A 23,634-nucleotide genomic window follows, 5' to 3' on the forward strand; every position below is an offset into this window, starting at 1 on the left:
TGAGTTTGGATTAACAGAGAGTCATACCACTTGGTCACTATCATAAACTTCCAGAACGATACTGGGTTGGTTATGAACGATGGTCTGAGGGTCTCCATAGATTTCAATGTCATCAAAAATGAGGGTTTGGTCCCATGTGGGGTTGAGGGTGGACTTAACTATCTCTGTGGTCTTGCTTACGTGTAAGAAAGACACATGCACGTAGGGATCTGTGAAAACACCATGCAAAGGATCAGTCAGCTATCATTTATTAAAAACACATGTGCATAACCTTAGTGAGGTGATGAATTGCATTCATATTAGATGGAAAGATCCCTCACCAGAAAAGCTGTCTTTGTCCATAGGAAGAAGGTTCCTGGCTTGATAGACGTAGACTCTGAGATGGTACATGAATGACTCTGTAGAGACACATGGAGATTTGGGTGAAACATATTTTATGGGTTTATAATGTCACAATTGTGAAATAAAAAGAAATAAATATAGCATAAAGTAGCAATAAAGTAGCAATTGTAAGAAATATTGGGAAAAAAAATTAAAGGTTGTTTTTTAATATTATTATTCCAATCTGTATAATCAACGGAGGGAAAATTATGTTTGTTTTCCAATTAAGATTTTATCACAATGTAAAGTTTTTGACATCAAAACTATTTGACGTACACTACCTTTCAAAAGTTTGGGGTCATTAAGATTATTTAAAAAAATAAATTAATACTTTTATTCAGCAAGGATGCGTCAAATAGATCAAAAGTGACAGTAAAAAAAAATCAGTGTTACAAAAGATTCCTATTTCAAATAAATGCTGTTGTTAAATCCTAAATCCTTATAAAAACGTATTATGATTTCCACAAAGAAGCAGCACAACTGTTTAGAAAAAAATAAGAAATGTTTTTTTGAGCAGCAAATCACCATATTAGAATGATTTCTGAAGGATCATGTGACACTGAAGACTGGAGTAATGATGTTGAAAATACAGCTTTACCATCACAGGAATAAATGACATTTTACTAATTTTACTCCATGTTTAATTAAATAAATGCATCCTTGGTGAGCATAAAAGAGACTTAAAAACATCAAAATAAATCTTATCAACCCTGACCTTGTGTGAACGTTGTTGTAACTATTTAAAACATTGAAATAGTTGCCATGTAAATTCTGCCATGCAGCACAGCTAGGTGTTAGGTGCTTCCTCTTTCTATTGAATTTTCAATTAAAATTCCATTAATCAGCACAGTTCAGGATTTATTTTGGCTCCCTATCTTTTCTCGTTGTAGTTTTATTTTTTGCAGATTGTCGGGAAGTAGAGGGGTGTGTTAGTCTCAGAGATATAATCAGTGTAAAGAATTTAGAAGGAGTCCTTTAATCAGCAGGCATGTATAAACATTACTCACTGTCAAATCTGCAAAACACAGTGGGTGTGTTGGCACCAAAGATTTTAGCCGTGTCATTTTTGCTGCCTTTCTCGTCCTCATCTATTCCCTAATAGAAAAGAAAAATAAGTGAGTTTTTAAAAAGTTCAATAAATAAAATGAAGTTCTTAATATAATAAGTCTTGACATTTGTAATCTTTCTCAGACATCAAACTACAACCACAGGAACAGTCCAAAAACAAACAATAATCATTTTAATACCGTTTAATCCTGTTTCAAAGACAAATAAATGTCGTGCCGTAACCAAAATAAACACCATAAAAAAACGTATTTCAAACATCTACTTTTGTTTTCTGTCTGACAGTCATCAAGACAAGAAATGGACTAACCAAAGCCCCTTCCAGGTTAAAGATAGCCGATGCGCCCACGCGTTCAGATGGTGCCATTTTCCTCCTCCAGCGTCTGCGGCGGAAAGTGTCTGAGGTACGCTCCTTCCTGTGGAACTTCCACCCAATCAGAGACGAGTATTCCCAGCCATCGCCCAAGTCTTTCTTCTGTTGTCAAAACAATTATTATACATATGACGGACAATATTTGACAAATGATTTTCACTAATCCTCAATCCGAAGTTAAATTCAGTTGCAGTACAAGACAACAGTGCAAGTTAACAGCGCAAATCTAAAAAATCAGAAAGTAATGTTAGTGAGGTTTTCTCACCTCTACAGTGGGCGTGTTTGATATCTTCCTGCGAGGTCGGACCAGTCTTTTCCTGCGATGGATGTGGTACATTTTCTCAGCAGCAACCCAGGACCTGGGTTTATCATCAGGAGGAATGGTGACACCATATTCCCATCCTGACATCCAATAAAAACAATGGAACAGCAGAAGTTAAAGTTCTAGATTCAGCTCCCACATCTAAGGGATGACCTGATGCATACTCATGATAATGCGTGGCATTTAATATGTGACATATTAGTGCATATATTTGACTGATGTACCTGATGTAAGGGTAGGGTCAATTAGATTTTTTAATGCTTTTGTAAGAAGTCTCTTCTTGCTTACCAAGGCTTCATTTGGCCGAAAATACAGTAGAAACAGTAATATTGTGAAATATTATTACAATTTAAAATAGGCTAACTATTTTTTATTTGAATACATTTAAAAATGCAATTTTCAAAGCTGAATTTTCAGCAGCCATTAATTTGTTCTTCAGTGTTACATGATACTTTAGAAACCATTCTAATATGCTGATTTGGTGCTCAAGATTTTTTTTTTTTTATTATTTTCAATGTTGAAAACAGTTGTGCTACAGATTTTTTAAAGGATTCTTTCAACATAATTTTCACCAGACCAGCATTCATTTGAAATAGAAATCTTTTGTTATATCAAATATGTCTTTACTGACACTTTTGATCAATTTAATGCATCCTTGCTGAAACAAAACCCAGTATAATTTTTTTTTTTTTTTTTTTTTTTTTTTTTTATGGTAGTATACATTACACACAAACTGCATCTGTTTAGTTAAACCTTATCATTATGTGTATTGTGCAATGGTTTCAATCCCAGGAGTCACTATTCCTGACCTTTTTCATCAACTGCCCTGTTGCTGTCGAAATTCCAGTCATCTTCCCAAATCCATCCTGGGGGACACTCAATCTCTTCAGGGTTCTGGGCCTTCTCTCCATTCTGGGAACAAATCCCATCATTCAAAACTTCAAGTGGTCGTTTACCCAAAAATTATAATTCTATCCTCATTTACACACCCTCATGTTTCTCCAAACATGAATAACTAACTTTCTTGACATTTTGAATCATTGCTTGGTGTGATGAACAAACTGAAATTGAAATATTATTCGCAGATTAATCTTCCACTCAGTGAGCTGTTAACTCGAGAATGGCTGCAAACGGATCATTGAGTAAGTGAATTGAACTTGAAAATCAGATTATTCTAATTGGATCAACAGATTCATTGAAAATATCTGACTAAAATTAAGCATTCATTCATGAATTATACATCACAGTTTATCTCCTGAACTTACCAACTTAAGCAGATGCTCATCATGCAAAGCTATCATAAGGCATATGGTTGTATGGAAAAAAGTTGTATGATACATTTATCTTGCTTTCTTGCAGTCCCAGTCATTCATTTATATTAAGTTTAAAAGGGTTACCAAAAAACACCTTTTGTGTTCCACAGAAGCAGGAAAATCATAAATTGGGTGTGAAACATGGGAATGAGTCAATAATGACAGAATTTTCATTTCTGGGTGAATTACTGATTTAAAACACTACACCATCCATAGTGTTACCACCTAGTGATCTAAAGGAGCGGATTTGTAGTTGTGAACTTTCTATGTGTCCACAGGAAGTCAGAAAAAGGTAACGCTGCTTCAAATTTCCGAACTATATTTGAAATTCAAATTTAAAACTCAAATGTGAACATGCTGAATGTGACATTGAATGTTGCTCTATCTTCTTCACTGTGCAGTGCTTGTTCTCTCACCACATCAGTGAAAGGTTCAGCGGCAGGTTTCCATTCTCCACCAGGGAAGCGGGTTTCGTTTCGGTAGACCTCATCAGTGAACTCAGAGTGCCCTGCGTCAGCCTCTGTAAGCAGACTGAGTCAAGCACATAACACACAGGTGGGGCTTTAGCGACACATTTATTTCAACACACACAAAACAGTCAAACAAACACTAAGCCAAGGCCATGACAGTATGGGTAGGGAGTGGGGTCAGTATAAGAGGCCCTGGGGAATGAAAAATGAGCTGACTATATAAACACAGAGCAGAGAGAGCTTGGCTATGTTTCAGCAGGGCCAACTACGCCTGTATGCTACCACAGTTTCCTCTGATTGTGTGCTTTTCAAAACAGCTTACCCACTTTACTTGTACCACAGAGTCACTAATAACACAAATTACCGTTCAAAAGTATGGGGTCAGTAAGTTTTTTTAGTTTTTGTGAAGAAAAAAAGGGTTATTCAGCAAGTATGCATTTACGGAAGCCCTGAACCGCAATTTTTCTAACATTACGAGAATAAAGTCGTAGCATTTTGAGAATAAAGTCGAAATATTTTGAGAATAAATCAAAATGGCTAAATGGTTGGATACAGAATGATGCACTTAAAATGTATTCAGAAAGGATTTACGGTGAAGAGGGAGACAGTACAGTTACTGTTAAGTGTTCTCGACCCAGATGGCGTTGCCTATAGACGAACACATCACGAAGACTCCGCCGGAGGAGGTACCACAATCCTGGTCCAAACTTTATGTGGCACATACTTCCACGCGAAGACTGTATTCTCTTAATTTTGACTTTATTCTTGAAATATTACGTCTTTATTCACGTAATTTTAGAATGTTTTTTTATTTTACAGATTTTTCCCCCCGTTGCGGCAAAGGAATGCTTTGACACAAATCGCACTGGGCAGGGCCTAAAGGGTTTTCTTCTCTGTAGGCATGTGTTCGACAACCTAACTGCCAAAAAAATATTAGCTGATTATTTCAGAAATATTAATGTAGGTTATCTCGCATCTGCATCCCCATTACCCATCAGCCAACTTATTTGGCACCCCACTGGTTTTATTTAGCCATACACGGACCTGAGCTGTTTTCTCAGTCTCTACTTTCAATTTTAAATCGAAAAATGAATGAACATGGACCAATACCTGTTGTAGTGCAGTTTTAAGCTAAATGTTTAAAAAAAAAAAAAAATTAACTCAATAATCATACTAATCATATCAACATAAATAATCATATTCAAAATATGCCTTTATATATCGCATTGTTTATTTTGTAGTTATCATCAGCTCACCAGCGCTCAGGATCAATGGACCAGTCTCCTTCCCACTCCCAGCTCCGGGGCGGCATGAAACGTTCTTGCTTCAGTTTCACCTTTCCCGTCACATCTGAAAACTTGTGCCGGCCAACTAGACCTGTGGTCCCCCACTTCCCAAAAACTTGAGCCTGGTTCTCGTACTAACACAGGAGAACAGAGAGGGACCATATAGTGTTGGTAAAGGAAGTTCCACACAACAGACCACAACAGAGATATTTCAATATGACTGTATACATTTCACTTCATTGTCCACTTTTACTAACCATCTCTGCATACACACTGAATGTGCCCTCTGCGAAGCTATTGAACTTCTTCTCATGTGCAGACAGACCCAACCACATGTTCACACGCAGCTGCACAGGGATCTTGAGACCTTTGTTTTTGTCCATTGGGTACTAAAAACAATGGAAGAACAGGATTGGGAAATGTGAGCTGGAATCAAACTGGCATTGCCTGCATGTGCTTCACTGCTATGTCTTACACACTAAGTTATATTTTCTTTCCCAGTATGTTCAAGCTTATAATTACAAATAAGTTAAAATGTTGTCAAAGACGTGGCTACACATTTATTCTTACAGTACATTATTATAAAAAATTTCTATAATTATTATACTTTAAAATTATACTTGATAATAATTCATATTTTAATTCATATTTAACAATGATTATTATAATATACAATATTATTCAATTAAATATATACTGTATATATATATATATACACATACACACAGCATATTATACACACATATACACACAGTATATTAGGGGTGTAACGGTACATGTATTCATCCCGAACGTCACAGTTCGGTGCATACAGTCAGACGACGAATACAGTACTAGTAACAGGCGATTCACACTCCAATCCAGAAGGGGGTGCGTGCGGTAATGCAATGTTGTTTGCTAACCACAACAACAGGAAAAAGAGCAGAAGTATAAATATCAAGGGGGTAATCCATCGACCGGAAGTTGAAGCCGGCCGGGTGCCGCCATGTTGTAGCAGAACTTCACTTGCGTTAGCATTTCCATTGACTCCCATTCATTTTGACAGCGAATAACTTTACATCTGAGGCGTTTAAAGACCCCATTTGTCCATTATTTATTTCTAAAGAAACACGACAATGTATATTACCTTCTATGTTACATTATGGCCCCGTAGAAAGAGATTTAGTAAAAATAGGCTAACGATTGCGTCATAACCACTCGACTCTCTGTCGCGCTGTACAGAAATTACCGTACAGACAGCAGGAGAAGCTCGCAGGCAATCGGGGGGACGTCCCGTCAAGGGAGAAGCCCATAGATAATGAGTCCATAAAAGCAACGGAATACTTACTCCTGCTCACTCACGCCAAAGAACTCTTTGCTCAAGTTCCCCGTCTCTGCAAGATTAACGTTGGCAATTTTCACGCACAGCTACTAGAAGATTAACGTCTGTCAGACAGGTTGCTCACGTCATCAAGCTTAGTTTGAGTCGGTTTGAGTATGCGCGTCAGGAACGGAAGTGCTCAAAAATCGCTAAAAATGGGCTTCAACTGTCTCAACTGAGTTCCAATGAGATGGCTCTGTCCACTTCTTATACTGTCTATGATAAATATGCATGTCTCAGAATGGAAAGCCTCAGGTTCCACTTCACTCGCTGTCTCCTCGTGGAAAGGTGAAGGAGGCTCAGATGTAGATGGCTCTTTTTCTCCTTCTCGCTCATCTTTCTGTGATTTCTTGAAAAAAGCGCAATATTGAACTTTGTGCATCTGCCATTGTCACTAAGCACAACACGTTAATCAAACCAATACGTTTGAAAACAGCCCTTGCATTTTACCGCACAGCATTGGTCAATCTATCAATTAGAGTAACAAATCAACAATTCCTTAATTTTTAAGGAGGAAGGAGGGAGGCGGGGCACATAAATGTACCGAATTCGTATCGAACCGTGACCCCAATACCAAGGTACGTACCGAACCGTGACTTCTGTGTATCCTGTGCACCCTGATGATGTGCCACAAATTAAAATTTCAATTCCAATATGATCCTTTCTACTGTACCTGCATGAAGATGGTTTGCATCCTGCCGCAGTACTTGCCGACAGCTTGCTCGCTTTGGGTGGAGTAGAGCACCTGATTGGCTGGGATGCGGGCGTAGGCCACACGCTTCTCTCCTCTCAGCATCCATATGATGACATCAGGCATGCTGTTCTGAGGCTGTGTTGTGTATTTAAACATACATGTTAATGTTCAAGGGCTAGTGATTATGTACAGTTGACAATAATATTATTTTCATGATTTGCACATGGATATACAACATTCTCTTCTGCTTACAAACTCTAAAAATCCTTCAGTAGAATTAGATTAGTGTCTAATGAGGCAGAGTCAAACCTCCTCTGTGATCTGCTGTAGTCGCTCCATCCAGTCTTCTATATCAGCCATTGTAGCTCTAACATCAACCGCCTCCTCCCTCATGCGAATGGCCGCCTCTTTGACACTGGCCATGGTTTTATCACGCAGATTCTTGATCTGAATATCAAGCGCTGTCAGATTCGGCTTACCCTCCAAATCTGGTACCTGGTAACTAATTGCAACAGCATCAAGTTAATCACATGTCATCAGGTTCAGCATTAAGTTAATCACATGTCTGACATGGTAGACATCACTGGGCAAATAAAGATAGTCACAAGGCGCTGTTCATTTTTACAAAATGTCTTGTTTTGGTCATAGTTCTTTTAATTTAGTCATATTTATACATTTTATACATCATAGTTTATGAACTACGTTTATTTTCGACGGAAGAAAGAAAGACATGTAAATCTTGGATGACGTGGGGGTGATTAAATTATCAGGAAATTTTAATTCTTAAGTGAACTAATCCTTTAATTGTTTAATTAAATATGAATAAACAAGTATTTAAACTATCATCACAATGCCTCTATTTCATCTGGTCTTCATTAACATTGACAACATAAAAAAAAAAAAAAAAAAAAAAAATCCTATTCAGCAAACATTTAGTAATTTTTTGTTGTTGTTGAGACAACAGTACTTGCTCCAAGGGCAATTGTAAAAGTAATAATAAAAAGAGGGAGATAAGAAAGTTTACCCTCTGGGATTTACCTGGAAAGGTCATCGATGAGTTGGGTGATAAGTTTTAGCCAATTCTCAGCTAGGCGAGAGTCCGACACTTTAGCCATTATGGCCGTCTTCAGAGAGATGATGTTAGATTGCTAAAGAAAGGCATAAAAAAAATATGTTATTGCTCTGAATCATTTATCTGTTTGCTAAATCGCTGCACGGCATGAAGATGCATTAAAATCATACCAGTCGGTCAGAAATGTAGAGAATGATGTTCACCGCATCCAAACGATGACTTATGTCCTCCCAGAAAGAAGTGAGGATAACAACTGGCTTAGAATCAGCCCAGGGCAAGTAATAATAGTGATTTCCTTTGGGAAAAACACAAAAATTATTATCAAAATAATGCAGGTGTCAGGGTTTCATGTTTGGACTATTTGTATCTGTTATGGCTAGAGCCCAACCGATATGGATTTTTGGGGGCCGATGCCGATAAAAAAAGCCAGATACCGATATATCGGCCGATATTATTTATGTGCATATTATAATACAGTAGCAATATTATGTATGTGTATTATAGTACAGTACCAGTCAAAAGTTTGGAGACACTTTCCTATTGGTGTGTACAAACCTTTGATGGGTACTGTATATAGAATACACAGTATAAACAGAATACACGTTTTGCAATGATCACTCAAATGTGGTGATCAAACACTTGTGTGACAAAGATATGTAATGGAGACAGGGTGAATGATAGAATGAGAATGATACATTTGAGCTGTAACCAAACTAGTTTGCATTGCATGTTATATTATATTATATTATAAATACTGTTGCATAATCTTCACTATCGACTTTGTCTTTTAATTTAGTCACGTAATATAAAACATAACTTGTATCAATAAATATATCAAAAGTGTCACTGACAAAACCTTATTATCTTCTATTTTTAGTCTTAACTCATCTAATCTCTACCAGTGGAGGAAGAACTCAGATCTTTTTACTAAAATCAAATTAATAATATCATAATGAAAACGTTTTTAATTACATATGTAGTACTTTTATACAATTTTTAAATAAGTAGTAAGCAAAATATACTAAACGTGAAACAGTGTTATAATTATATCAATTATTGCTTGTGTAACGTAGCGTTATAGGCAGAATGAGCTTTAACACTGTCTACACCGGACGCGGCCGTTATTGCTCGCGTCGCAACAGCTGTTTACCCTAGACGCGAAAAAGCGCCCGTTACAAAGCAGAATGGGGCATCAGTTTACTGTCGGAGATTTGTCGCTCGCGCAACGCATTTTAATCAATGTTTCATCAACCAATTGCCTGGATTTAATAAAAAAGAAGTAAATATAGCAGACAATATAATCAGGACTTCTCAGCTGCGCGCTTTCCCTAGTCATCACAAGCTCACACAATACGTGACAGAGGCTGGTAGCAGAGAAATCAATTCTGTGAATTACACTGCGCAAATCAAAAGTAATAGGCTACTACCAACCGGATGAAGAAGGGTTGGCTCTCAACAGAACATAAAATATTCATTTTATTTTATTTTTCGTGTTCGCATTTATGAGGAAAAAACAATGTTACGGATATGACAAGCTCTGAAAGCGGCACTAAAGTGCTTTAAAACTTTCACAGAGATCTCGGCTCAAACAGAAAGCACAAAGCCTTTCATTAAAGTGAATTTCGTTTTGTATTAATTGTATCTTAATTTTAATCAATGTTTCATCAACCAATTGCCTGGATTTAATAAATAAGAAGTAAATATAGCGGACAATAGATCATCTCTACACGGAGGCGCCGGCGCGTGAACTGCAACTCGTCTCATAAATGAACCGAAACTCAGCGTATATAGACCTGATAAATATATCTATATTGAAATGTCTACTTTTAAACAGAACAATTCAAAACGAAAGACAGACTGCTCTCTGCTGTAATCCATATGAAATGTGCATTTCTCTCTGGCGTGTTCCCTGAAGATCGCGAGTCAGCGTCGTCAACTTTGCAGCGACACTGACTGAAAACACTTGTTTATTAATAAACAATTAAAACGTCTCCTTGCTATATTTGATGTATTCACAATCATTACTTTTGCCAGTTCTTTGTGACAGCTTTTATGTGCTTTATTGGCATCGCCACCCTTACATGAATCACCGCACCCGCATTTTTTTAAAATATTCATTTATCGGCCATTATAAATACAGATACCGATAGTTAGGAAAATGCCTAATATCGGCCGATAATATCGGCCCGCCGATATATCGGTCGGGCTCTAGTTATGGCTACTGGCATTATGAGAAACTCACCATCAAAAACAGCACAGCTATACTGAGTAGTGGAGGCCAGAGGTTTGCATGTAGAGTCCAGTTTATTTCCATAGTTTCCGATGCTGACCTCAAACTGAATAGGCTCTCCAGGTTCTTGAAGCATACAGGCACTGTGGAACACGGCACATAAGGAATACTTCCTTCTCCTCTGGTACTTCTGCACAGTAAAAGTACAAGAAACAAGAATTTGGAATTCTATTCTGCAAAAATAATGATTGTGATATCATATTAATAGAAATTCCCTAGTTTTAGATGAATGTTTTTTCCAGGATTCAATAGAGTGGAAAATGCTTGCTGTTACCTGTGCCACCAAAATCTCGTCGTTTGAAATGTCTTCCATTTTCTTGTCAGTTTTGTCATCCAGTTGAGTGGAAAGCTCGATAAGAAACCTTCCCCGATATGCGACCCCTTCACCCTAAAACACATAGACCTAGAATAACAGCTCTGACAACTACCACAGATTGTGCAACATAATAACTGATGGTGTAAATGTAGAATGGCGGCATGTACTGTTTGCTCATGTTTTTATGCAGAGCAAACACTGCATAGCAATATTATCTTCAAAGTCAAGGTGTTGCAGAGATGTTGTCCTTCTAAGATTGTTGCTGGGTTTGGCCAGTATTTATTATGTTCTGTATCGTAGCTCTCACCAATACCCCAGCACAGCAATATTCTTTACAACACTCACCTTGCCGTAATTCAGATCCTCATATGGGTCAGGTAGGCCAGTAAATTCTCTTGGACTTCCATAAAGGTTAATATAACAAGGCCCAAAAGCTGGAAGAAAGCCAACCTCAGCTTCTGTGGTGTCTACTGAAAAAGAATGGGTTAGAGATGCTTGGAGATGACTAATAAATCAACACAAGACAAATGAAACTTAAAAAACACACAAATATAGATTTTTTAATTAATAGCATAAAGCAAATAGATTCAAGGTTAAAAACTCGCAAAACTGACATCAAATTCACATCTTTGGAGCCTGAAGTTGATATGTCAAAAGTTAAACATCAAATTGGGTTATTTTACTTTTTAAGTATTTTAACATCAAAAATAATACAATTAAAAAAATTAATTAAAGTTAAATTAAATAATATTAAAATCCATAACATTTACAATACCATTAAAGGAAGGAGGCTGTCCATTTTCTGAGTGTGATTCTGATGAAGAAATCGAGTTTTAGACAGGATGCATTTTTTGCATACATTTGCATATATTGTTGGACAGTAAACTTTTTTCTGAAAGTTTTGCTATTTTAAAATAAAGTTTGTAGTGTAAAAGAAAAAAATAACTGACACTTCATTAACATTCTACAGTGAAATCTATATTAATTCATTCCTGCACCTCATAAGACACAAATAAAGAATCTTACTGTACCCTCAATTTCCCCCCCAGATGAAGCTATTTTAGTCAGATTAAGGTAGGTGGTCCCAATAACATCGTTCCTTGACAGCCGATCCCTTTCAAATAGGATATGAAAAAATAGTATTTTGAAGAGAGAGGACAGGAAAAGATTGGAAGGAAGCAGGGGACAGGAGGATTGGGATATGACACAATACAGATTTGACATGAGCATCATAGCTCAATGTGCATGTTAGCCGACTGGTAGGTCACAGCACCAACATATATTTATGATTATTATACACTACTGTTCAAAACGTTTAGAATGGATTGTCCACTTTAGACATTCTACTAACCATTTATGGGGAGTGGCCATTTATATAAATGTTAGCAGATATTAAAAAGACAGTCTACTAATATTCTAATGACTGGTAGTTATTAGAATATTAGTAGACTGTCTGTTTAATATCTGCTAACATTTATATAAATGGCCACTCCCCCTCTCACACTGCACACTGAGTGGCCACTCCCCCTCTCACACTGCACTCTGAGTGGCCACTTCCCCTCTCACACTACACACTGAGTGGCCACTCCCCCTCTCACACTGCACTCTGAGTGGCCACTTCCCCTCTCACACTGCACACTGAGTGGCCACTCCCCCTCTCACACTGCACTCTGAGTGGCCACTTCCCCTCTCACACTGCACACTGAGTGGCCACTCCCCCTCTCACACTGCACTCTGAGTGGCCACTTCCCCTCTCACACTGCACACTGAGTGGCCACTCCCCCTCTCACACTGCACTCTGAGTGGCCATTTCCCCTCTCATACTGCACACTGAGTGGCCACTCCCCCTCTCACACTGCACACTGAGTGGCCACTCCCCCTCTCACACTACACACTGAGTGGCCACTCCCCCTCTCACACTACACACTGAGTGGCCACTCCCCCTTCACACTGCACACTGAGTGGCCACTCCCCCTCTCACACTGCACACTGAGTGGCCACTCCCCCTCTCACACTGCACACTGAGTGGCCACTCCCCCTCTCACACTACACACTGAGTGGCCACTCCCCCTCTCACACTACACACTGAGTGGCCACTCCCCCTCTCACACTACACAGTGAGTGGCCACTCCCCCTCTCACACTGCACACTGAGTGGCCACTCCCCCTCTCACACTGCACACTGAGTGGCCACTCCCCCTCTCACACTACACACTGAGTGGCCACTCCCCCTCTCACACTACACACTGAGTGGCCACTCCCCCTCTCACACTACACAGTGAGTGGCCACTCCCCCTCCACACTGCACACTGAGTGGCCACTCCCCCTCTCATACTACACACTGAGTGGCCACTCCCCCTCTCACACTGCACACTGAGTGGCCACTCCCCCTCCACACTGCACACTGAGTGGCCACTCCCCAAAATAAACATTCTGACATTAGAGGGTTGTGGTTTAAAAATATTGAAATATTATTTTTTATTCACAGCCATCATTTGTAGTTGCCTATTCACCAACTGTTTGCTCAAGCGTAGCGTTTTCTCTGATTTCACTGTGTAGCTGCTCCAGCCAAGGTCTGAACCTCCACTGAATCGTCGCGCTTATTCATTTGTGGATGTTACTGAATCTGTAAGTCAGCTACAGTGTAGCTGTCTTACGGATTCAGTTAACATCCACAAATGAATGACGATTCAGGGAGCAGGCTAGACAGTGAACTCCGAAAAAACCCTACGCTTGAGCAAAGTTACTTGTTTAATTCTGAATATTATAATTTATTCTGGTGCACTTTATTCTTTATTTATTCTGGTTTTTAAACCACAACTTCAATGTGTGCCGGAGCGGCTGTTCTGTCGGATAATATCTCCAAGACGTTACGCACCAGATGACTAATAAGTCAAAATCCAAATCACAGTCTTTGCTGTCCAAACTTAATTGATATACGTAGTGAAGAACATTATATAGAAACTGTGTCTATTCCTCCTTTAGTGAAGCCAAACAATAAATCTAGTGCAGGATCTAGCAAAAATCTTATTGTAATTAAACCAGAAAATCTAAATATCAGTGAACAAAAAGAATTTCTAAAGCTAGGTCTTCTAAACATTAGATCGCTCACACCTAAAGCGGTTATTGTAAATGAAATGGTCACAGATAATAATTTCGATATACTTTGCCTTACTGAAACCTGGCTTAAACCAAATGAGTATTTCGGTCTAAATGAGTCTACTCCGCCAAGATACTGTTATAAGCATGAGCCCCGTCTGACTGGTCGTGGCGGCGGTGTTGCAACAATCTATAAAGATATTCTTAATATTTCTCAGAAAACAGGTCACAGATTTAATTCGTTTGAAGTACTTATGCTAAATGTTACGCTCTTAGATGTAAGAAAGAAATCCATATTATCTCTAGCCTTGGCTACTGTATATAGACCTCCAGGGCCATATGCTGAATTTCTAAAAGAGTTTGCAGACTTTCTCTCGGATCTATTGGTCAATGTCGATAAAGCAATAATTGTTGGAGATTTTAACATACACGTAGACAACAAAAATGATGCCTTAGGGGCTGCGTTTACAGATTTATTAAACTCCTTTGGGGTCAAGCAAAACGTCCGTGGTCCCACTCATCGTCTAAATCATACACTAGATTTAATTATATCATATGGAACCAATCCAACTGATATAGATATTATACCGCAAAGTGATGATGTCACTGATCATTACATGGTAACGTGCATAATACGTACTGCTGAAATATGTCATGTTGCGCCACGTTATAGACCAGGCAGAACAATCCTTCCAACCACTATAGATAGATTCTCAAATAGCTTACCTGATCTATCTCAGCTGCTCAGTGAACCCAAACTAACAGATGAACTAGAGGAAATGACTAGCAGTTTGAGCACCATTTTCACTAGTACATTAGATATTGTTGCACCAATTAGATTAAAAAAGGTTAAAGAGAAAACTAAAGCACCATGGTACAACAGTGTTACGCATGATATCAAGAGAGAAACTCGTAACCTAGAGCGTAAATGGAAACAAACTAATTTAGAGGTCTTTAGAATCGCGTGGAAAGACAGTATGTCACGTTATAAAAAGGCTCTAAAAACAGCCAGGGCTGAGCACCTCCGCAAACTAATAGAAAATAACCAAAATAATCCAAGGTTCTTATTTAACACCGTGGCTAGACTAACAAATAAACAGACATCACCAGAGCAAAATATACCGTTACAGTTTAGTAGTAATGATTTTATGAATTATTTCAATGAGAAAATAGAAAGCATTCGAAACACAATTATAAATGTACAATCCTCTATGGTCTCTTATGATTCAGCCTCAATTATCGTCCCTCAAGAACAACTACACCGCTTTGCAACGATAGGACAGGAAGAGCTAAATAAACTTATTATTGCATCTAAACCAACAACATGCTCATTAGATCCAATACCCACTAAACTACTGAAAGAAGTGTTACCTGTAGTGGAAGAGCCTCTTCTTAATATTATTAACTCGTCTTTATTCTTAGGTCATGTTCCAAGAATATTCAAGTTGGCAGTAATAAAACCTCTCATTAAGAAACCGCAACTAGATCCAAATAACCTAGCAAATTACAGACCCATTTCAAATCTTCCATTTATGTCCAAAATACTAGAAAAAGTTGTATCCGCTCAACTGTGCTCTTTTTTGCAAGAAAATGATATCTATGAAAAATTCCAGTCAGGATTCAGACCGCATCATAGTACAGAAACTGCGCTAGTTAAAATTACAAATGATCTAGTCTTAGCTTCTGACCAAGGCTGTATCTCAATACTAGTCCTACTTGATCTTAGCGCCGCGTTCGACACTATAGATCATAAAATACTCTTGGATCGACTACAAAACTACACTGGTGTTCAGGGACAGGCATTAAGCTGGTTTAGATCGTACTTATCTGACCGTTATCATTTTGTCTCTTTACACGGGGGAAAATCAAAGTTAACGTCAGTAGACTACGGAGTACCGCAAGGATCGGTGCTAGGCCCTCTGCTATTCTCAATATATATGCTGCCACTTGGTAATATTATAAGAAAACATGGAATTAATTTCCACTGTTATGCTGACGACACTCAATTATATATTTCATCACGACCAGATGAAAACATTACCTCATCTAAATTGACAGAATGTCTCAAAGATATAAAATGCTGGATGACGCGTAATTTCCTGCTATTAAATTCAGATAAAACGGAGGTATTACTTATTGGTCCAAAAAACTACACACAAAACCTCTTACAATACGACTTTAATATAGAAGGATGCCCTGTTACTTTTTCCACTACAGTAAAAGACCTGGGTGTTATACTAGACCGCAACTTGTCTTTCGAAAATCATATTTCATCTGTTACAAGAACAGCCTTTTTCCACCTTAGAAACATTGCTAAATTACGTAACATGCTATCTGTTTCTGATGCAGAAAAGTTAGTTCATGCATTCATGACCTCGAGACTAGATTACTGTAATGCTTTATTAGCTGGTTGTCCTGCATCCTCAATAAACAAGCTACAGTTAGTGCAAAATGCAGCCGCTAGAGTTCTTACTAGATCAAGAAAATATGATCATATAACACCGATTTTATCATCTCTGCACTGGTTACCTATTAAGTTCCGTATCAATTACAAAGTACTACTACTGACCTATAAAGCCCTTAATGGTTTAGCTCCTATGTACTTAACGGACCTTCTTTCGCCCTACAATCCACCGCGTTCTCTAAGATCACTAAATTCAAGGCTTCTGGTCATTCCTAGGATATCGAAGTCCACGAAAGGAGGGAGGGCATTCTCGCATTTAGCTCCAAAACTCTGGAATAGCCTTCCCGATACGGTCCGATGCTCTGACTCGCTGACACAGTTTAAAACTAGACTAAAGACGTGTCTCTTTAGTCAAGCATTCACATAATGCTTACCTTTTAGTCCTCTGCTATGCCATACGGAACCGTTTGCCACTGAAACTGCTTAACGCACCAGTGGGGCTCGACAGCCTTATAGACAAACGGGTCGGTCCGTATGGTTGCGGTTGGGTTGCGGAGAGTTTGGGTTACGGAGAGTTGTGAGATTATGGTTTTCTAACACCTACTCCCGTGTAATGGAAATCATTATGAACATCAGCTATGCTAATTATTTCCCATCTGCCTTTCTGCTGTTATCTCGGGACGCTTGTCCCGAGAAAAATGGCGTTCGTAGGCTCCAGTTTGGTATCCTGCCTCTCACGGGGATTTCGGATGCCTCAACGCCTGTGATGAGAAGACCAACGCCTGTGAAGAGACGACTCAACGCCTGCGAAGAGACGACTCAACGCCGGCGATATGTTATCCCCTAAATATTACATGATTAACTAAATGTATTTTTTCCAGGTACTCTCTGATATGGACTTACTGTAAAGCTTCTTTAAAACCCTATGATTGTTAGCCAGAGGAGAACTGGCCCCTGACTAGCCTGGGTTCTCCCAAGGTTTTTTTCTCCATCCAATCTGATGGAGTTTTGGTTCCTTGCCACTGTCGCCTTGCTTTTGGCTTGCTTAGTTGGGGATATTTAATATTCAACAATATTATTGAACTGTGTTGTACTACTTTCATGTTATCACTGTGAAGCTGCTTTGATGCAATCTGTATTGTGAAAAGCGCTATATAAATAAATGTGACTTGACTTGACTTGCTTCTTCAGTGCTTCTTCAATGTGTGCTATCGATATATTTAACGATATCTTTTGCATTTCTAATCCAAACAACGTCAAACTCGGCACTACACTTACTTGTGCCCATAGCAAGACACCTGTCAAGTTGAAATCCATAGGACTAATGGTTCGAGAGATATGTGAATAACAGACAGACAGACAGACAGACAGACGTTCCTGTAATTTATTGATAGATGTCTGAAGTGGACCATCGAAATAGCGTGTAACCTTACAGGGTACCAAAAGTTTTTTTATTTCTTTTGAGTTTTCTATTCACCAAAAAAAAAATCTACAAATATATTTGCCATTACAGGAATACATTTTAAAATATAAAATAGTTATATATGTGATATTTCACAATATATATAGGCCTACTGTTTTCACTGTATTTTTGATCAAATAAATGCAGTCGTTGTAAGCATAAGGGACTTCTTTCAAAAACATTAAATATCTTACAGACCCCAAACTTTTGAATGGTAATGTATATATATACATGTCAGCTCTGTAAAATTATTAGTCATATAAAGAACTTACCAGTCAAAGGCAGTGAGCTTGATACGTTCACACATTGATGGGAACTAAAAGGAAAGATTGAAGAGATATAGTAATTGTTTCATGGAAATTGTCAAAATTGAATTTTATATTAACCTATAATCATTTGTATTAACCTATTAACATAGTACCAGGTTATCACCCTTCCTACCTTAACCTGCAGGTGAATCAGCTGATTCCACTCTGGATTGGCATTCTTCTCCACAATCTTTGTACATACCTTAAATAAAAAAAAGAAGAAGCAAGTCATCACAATCCTTTACCAATCATTCTAATTCTTCTACAATTAACATCGATTCTTTTTAATTTTTACCTTTTTGCCAGCAAAATTTACTTCTAGAAAAGGATCCACCAAATTTTTCTTTTCATCTGTTCCGCCAAATAAGTGCTTTACCGTCTGGGCAAATGCGTCATCCACTGAACATGATGTGAAAAAAGTATGTTACTGACTATGAGAATAGAAATGGCAGTATATAGAATTGCAGTGGTGTGTTGCTGTCATGATTACTCTGTGGCATGTCCTCAGCTCGGTAGATTTTCAGACTCAGCGTAGCCCATCGTAAAGCAACTCCAGCTGGCAGCAGCAAGTTACTTTCAATGTCATCCTGTTCCTCATTGACTTCTCGCTTTTCCACCTGACCAACAAGTTAACTCAAACTCAGATCGCCTAAGGTGCAACTGTACTATTTGTCAGACTCTTGGCTCTGACAAATTAATTCAATTCTAAATGGTGAAACTGCCAGTTGTAAAACAGAGTGAACTGTTCCTGAAAATGCCTGATAATTCTTTTAAACTTTCAGAGTGACATGTACTTAGGAACTTACCGGAAGTTCGTCTCCGGTGCCAACTATGAACATGCTAACTTTCAGGTATCCTCTGGCTCCAGAAATGGAGTCATCTGGGTCACTTAGCAGCAGCCACTTCCTCATAATTGCATGGCCTGACAGGGACACACCACAGATTATGAAAGAAAAAACATTACACAAATATGAATATGTAGTGGTGTGACCATGCTTAAACTGTTTAACCATTACACAAATTTGTATCGTTGCATAGCACAATATAACAGTTTGTAATCCAACAGCCAAACTCTTCACATACCAGGCTCATCGTAGATATAGCCAACATCCAGCTGTTAAAACAGTGTTTGAAAGAGTTTATAAGGACGCACACTCAAACATCAAAGTACTCTTCACAAATGTTTGATATGAATTAGATATTAGGATTCTAAACAAGCCATGAACACATGGTAAATATATTCAAATGACATTAGGATTGTGTGGATTATATGAAAGTGTACCTTAAACTCCCCCATAAGACTATCTGCTCTCAGGGAGTAGGCATTATAAACCTAGATTTAAGAGAGAAATATATATAGTATTAGACATACAATAAAAAAGCTGCAACCATAATCTATGAACTAAAGTGCAAACTCTCTCAGCAGCAAATATAAAATTATATTAAAATGTACAAGGAGACATGTTCCTGGATCCTCGTCCTGAGTTGATCCAGAAACAACATTGTTTTCAACCAATCAGAGTCCTTAGATTTTACCATTATAGGGTTGGTTGATAGAATGCTACTCAAGGAACATGTCTTCTTGTGGAGATTGTGTTGTGCCAGGACCATATCAAGACCATTCTTACCCGGATCATGATGCTCTCATCAAAAAGCTCAGAAGGCAGCATGGTGACATTGTAGAAGAAAATCTACGGAAACAGCCGTGTAAATTAAATCATATTCACAACACAGTGGACAAAAAGTAAATCTCACTAGCCATGAAATGCAAAAAGAAACAGCACTTTTGGTTAAAGGAGCCTCAACTGAACATTTGTGTGAATTGAGAAATTAATAGATTGTAGACTCACTGAGGCAAGTGTGAGATAGAAAGAAAAATCAGGTCAAAAGGAAGGAAGTGGGCCAGCAGGGTTTTAGCCAAAACAGGTGCAGTGCAGAGTGAGGCGGAGCAGACTAAAGCCATGAAGCAGTCCAGAGAAAGAAAGGTTTCTCTAGGAAAAACAATCTAGTGACCAAAAACAAGGCAATATGTATTATTTTAACAAGACGTCAGATGGGCTCAATGAAAAACAAAATACCTCATCAAAGAACGGATTGTTTCCTCTTCGAATCCTTGTTCTGTGTGTCTGTCCGCACACACTTACTTTGGTGACTGGCTTTATGTTATTGCCAGGTAACTGTCGACCCTCAATTACTCGAATACGAATCTAAGTGAAAACAATGTTAATGGATTAAATCCCTAAAAGCTCACACACCTTTCAGATATGACATTTAGAAATAAGAACACATACCTGGAAATCTTGGGGTTTGTTGGCCAGAGCTTTTTGCCTCTTCCGAGTGGTACGAACCATCTTTTTTGAGTCTTTTCTTCCAGGCTGTCCAGAGGGAGAAACTCCAGGTGCCCCTGGCTCGGTCACATCACCTACATCTTCATCACTATCAACACCTTTCTCCTCTTCACCAACTAAAAGCAAAGCCAACAGATATATATACACATACATATATATATATATATATATATATATATATATATATATATATATATATATATATTATAAATAAATATATAAAAAATAACATAAAAAACAATACACATTAATATTAATTATTAATATTACAGATACATAATAAATATTCATAATATAATATAATATAATTTGGTTAATTAAAAAACAATAGGAGCATGAAACATTTCTTATCTTTTTTTTGCAAACTAGTTTTTCAGTTTGGTTATGATATGAATCATTATTATTGTTAGGAACACAGACTCAATGTGGCAGCGTTCTTTTTTTTGTTCTTTTTTTTTGGGTGATCCATTTTCTGTCACTCATTTGCATCAATCATTTCCATACTGTATGTAAACACAAAGGCCTATAATATTCCTGAAGCCCTGTAGGGCAATCTATCTCAACTAGTTAATAAAAGAAAAACAGCTTATGTAGGCCAGTAAGATGTAAGAAAATCGAAATAACCTGCAGTATCTCCAGTGTGGGCATCTCCGATGTTCTGATCATTTGGGTTTGGGACGGTACTTGCAGGTGGCTCATAACCAATTGTTAAACTGATAGTTGCCTAAAGTAGTAAATGCAGAGACATACAGTTAGAAAAGTTATTTTAAGTTAGTCAGTATCATTATTTTTATTTTAGTTGATCCATACTGTACAAAAAAACCCCCGAATTTTACCCCAATTTCCTGTTTCTTCTCATTAATGAGAGGAATGTTCTTGGAAGGAAGAGATCTGGTCTGACCAGCAGCCAAGTCTTTAAGAAAGATCTTTGTAGAACCAATAAATCTAGAAAGCAGAAGAAAATAATACTAAACAGGGAAGAAAATTTCATTTTTACACAAATTGGAAAGTGTTTATGCAACTCTGTGCTTTTGTTGGTACTGTTGTAGAGTATATAATTACATTAAGAAAACTTCCACTTCAAACACTGTTCCTTTGACATTGTTTCACTACTTGAAATCAAAAAAAGGGGGGAAACTCTGATGAGATTTTGGAAACGTATATTGCATTATTCGGTTTCACTTCAGCTTTTCTCACCCTGGACAAGTTCAGTCAAAACTCTCTGAAAAAAAGTTCACAAAGACACCTGAAAGAGACCATTTGTACTTTCGCAATGGCTGGTGAATCAGGGTGACACAGCAAAAGGACTTATCTTGGGTGGGCTCAACCACCACATTTCAACATGCCAGAAATGTGGATGTCAAGAATCAGTCATATTTATTCCACAACATTTGGAAAATGTCTGAATCTAAAATTCCTTCAAGAACATGTTAAAACATGCAGTGGCTGTTTTTGTCTTTGACTAAATGAAGTTTTATGTAACAAAGTTCGGGAGGAGCATGTTCAGCTAATCAACCAATCAACTCAAGAGGAAGCCGGTATAAATAAAGCTTTTCCTCACCTCCTGTCTCACGACAAGTCTCTCAGCATCCCTCCACCACCCCATCACCTCACACTCGGCTGGGTCTACCCCAGTATAGGGGGAGTACTCTGGGTTCAGTCAAAATTCCCCCAGACAGCAAGCCAAATACGCATTAATATTACATTTGATTTCATATGTGTGAACTCGTGAAACATTATTATTAGATTTTTATTAAAAAGAACTTACTTCTTTTATCTATAAAATCACATTCACTACCATTCGAAATTTCATAGTTAAGATTTTTGAATGCATACTTCAGTCTTCGGTGTCACAAGATCTTTCAGAAATCATTCGAACATGCTGATGTGGTGCTACCGTAACGTTTCTCATTTTTATCAAAGTTTCAAAAGGTTGTGCTGCTTGATGTTTTTGTGGAAACAGAGCTACATTTTTTCAGTTCCCTTCAACAGAACTTATTTGGAATAGAAATCTTTTGTAAAATAATAAATGTCTTTACTGTTACTTTCAATTCATTTAAGAAAAAATCTGTGGTGAAAATCAAGTTTTTTATTTTGTTTATGTCTACTTGGTGTTTTTAATATGCTTTAAGACAAAGCATTTTCAAATTCATAAGTCATCATTGCAAGTATTTTTTCTTAAAAACTGCAGTGAACCAAAGACAGTCTCAAAAATATGAAAAATCGGGTACATTTAGCAATACAGCAGGAGAATTCTAAGTTGTTCAAAGAATTTCTAAGGATGCTGATTTTTACAAGGCAGCTGTCTGACTCTGTGATGGCGAAAAGGAACATGGTTTGTGTAACATTAGCAACACATTATTAGCTGTTTACGGTAATAACAGTCAAGCAAAAGGCTAATCACATTAATTACCGTTATGTGTCCGACATTGTAAAGAGCGATACATAAAACGTATTACCATTCTGATACATCGACTAGTAGACAAGCCTATTATAATTCACTCTTCCACTTCTTAATCAGTTTCTGGTTCAAACAAATATGGCTGAATTAAACCAGTATTTCGACTTGCCATTGTGCAGCGTTTACCATAGTAAAGTTGAGCGAGTGGATCAGGTAGTGAGTGGAGGCGGGGTTCATTTGCATAGCCATGGACCCGCTTATACTAAGGGTGTAGAGTTACATTCAAGCTATTTTAAAGGAACATGCCACCGTTTTTTGAAATAGAGGTTATTCAACGTCTCCCCTACATTTAGACAGGTGGGCAAACGCATTTTTGTCTCAGTGCATACTTGGTGCATACTTGACATATCGAAGATATTCGGTGCCGGTCACACCATATGTTGATAAAAGTTGGGGGATTTCAGGTGTTGCGTGATATCTCTGCGCCCAAATAGCAGTGCTTCGTCTGTGCTTCACCCCAATATAGTCCCAAGTCAATATCTGCCTAGGAAATCGCCTAGTCTTAATCTGCCTTGCTATTTGTACTCGTTGTGAATACGCAGGCCACAAGAAGTAATGAGTTTTTTTTATTAGTTTTTTTATCACTTTTACTCACGACATGCTATCCAAAC

At 37.9% G+C, this 23,634-nt stretch overlaps 1 protein-coding gene across 2 annotated transcripts in view; it reads right to left on the reverse strand.

Annotated features, from left to right (window-relative positions):
- myofl (myoferlin like) overlaps window positions 1-23,634 on the reverse strand; it is a 34,399-nt gene that overhangs the window by 7,780 nt on the left and 2,985 nt on the right. The window contains exons 4-33 of one of the 2 annotated variants that reach the window (XM_056242931.1): window positions 21,399-21,507; window positions 21,187-21,286; window positions 20,506-20,678; window positions 20,293-20,421; window positions 19,843-19,905; window positions 19,497-19,547; window positions 19,298-19,328; window positions 19,021-19,136; window positions 18,705-18,831; window positions 18,510-18,613; window positions 18,348-18,416; window positions 18,179-18,222; window positions 11,974-12,056; window positions 11,718-11,756; window positions 11,288-11,409; window positions 10,901-11,014; window positions 10,579-10,756; window positions 8,507-8,631; window positions 8,303-8,412; window positions 7,574-7,766; window positions 7,244-7,399; window positions 5,468-5,599; window positions 5,181-5,344; window positions 3,871-3,985; window positions 2,951-3,053; window positions 2,085-2,221; window positions 1,757-1,921; window positions 1,389-1,476; window positions 321-398; window positions 28-209 (exon numbers count right to left, since the gene is read on the reverse strand). In XM_056242931.1, coding sequence (XP_056098906.1) covers window positions 28-209; window positions 321-398; window positions 1,389-1,476; window positions 1,757-1,921; window positions 2,085-2,221; window positions 2,951-3,053; window positions 3,871-3,985; window positions 5,181-5,344; window positions 5,468-5,599; window positions 7,244-7,399; window positions 7,574-7,766; window positions 8,303-8,412; window positions 8,507-8,631; window positions 10,579-10,756; window positions 10,901-11,014; window positions 11,288-11,409; window positions 11,718-11,756; window positions 11,974-12,056; window positions 18,179-18,222; window positions 18,348-18,416; window positions 18,510-18,613; window positions 18,705-18,831; window positions 19,021-19,136; window positions 19,298-19,328; window positions 19,497-19,547; window positions 19,843-19,905; window positions 20,293-20,421; window positions 20,506-20,678; window positions 21,187-21,286; window positions 21,399-21,507 — 3,400 coding nt within the window. Of the gene's footprint in view, window positions 1-27; window positions 210-320; window positions 399-1,388; window positions 1,477-1,756; window positions 1,922-2,084; window positions 2,222-2,950; window positions 3,054-3,870; window positions 3,986-5,180; window positions 5,345-5,467; window positions 5,600-7,243; window positions 7,400-7,573; window positions 7,767-8,302; window positions 8,413-8,506; window positions 8,632-10,578; window positions 10,757-10,900; window positions 11,015-11,287; window positions 11,413-11,717; window positions 11,757-11,973; window positions 12,057-18,178; window positions 18,223-18,347; window positions 18,417-18,509; window positions 18,614-18,704; window positions 18,832-19,020; window positions 19,137-19,297; window positions 19,329-19,496; window positions 19,548-19,842; window positions 19,906-20,292; window positions 20,422-20,505; window positions 20,679-21,186; window positions 21,287-21,398; window positions 21,508-23,634 lie in introns of both variants that reach the window. The other variant, XM_056242930.1, reaches the window with a different exon arrangement.

This window comes from Rhinichthys klamathensis, unplaced genomic scaffold, assembly GCF_029890125.1.
Source record: "Rhinichthys klamathensis goyatoka isolate OS25496 unplaced genomic scaffold, OSU_Roscu_1.1 h1tg000764l_1, whole genome shotgun sequence".
In the NCBI taxonomy this organism is placed as follows: Eukaryota; Metazoa; Chordata; class Actinopteri; order Cypriniformes; family Leuciscidae; genus Rhinichthys; species Rhinichthys klamathensis.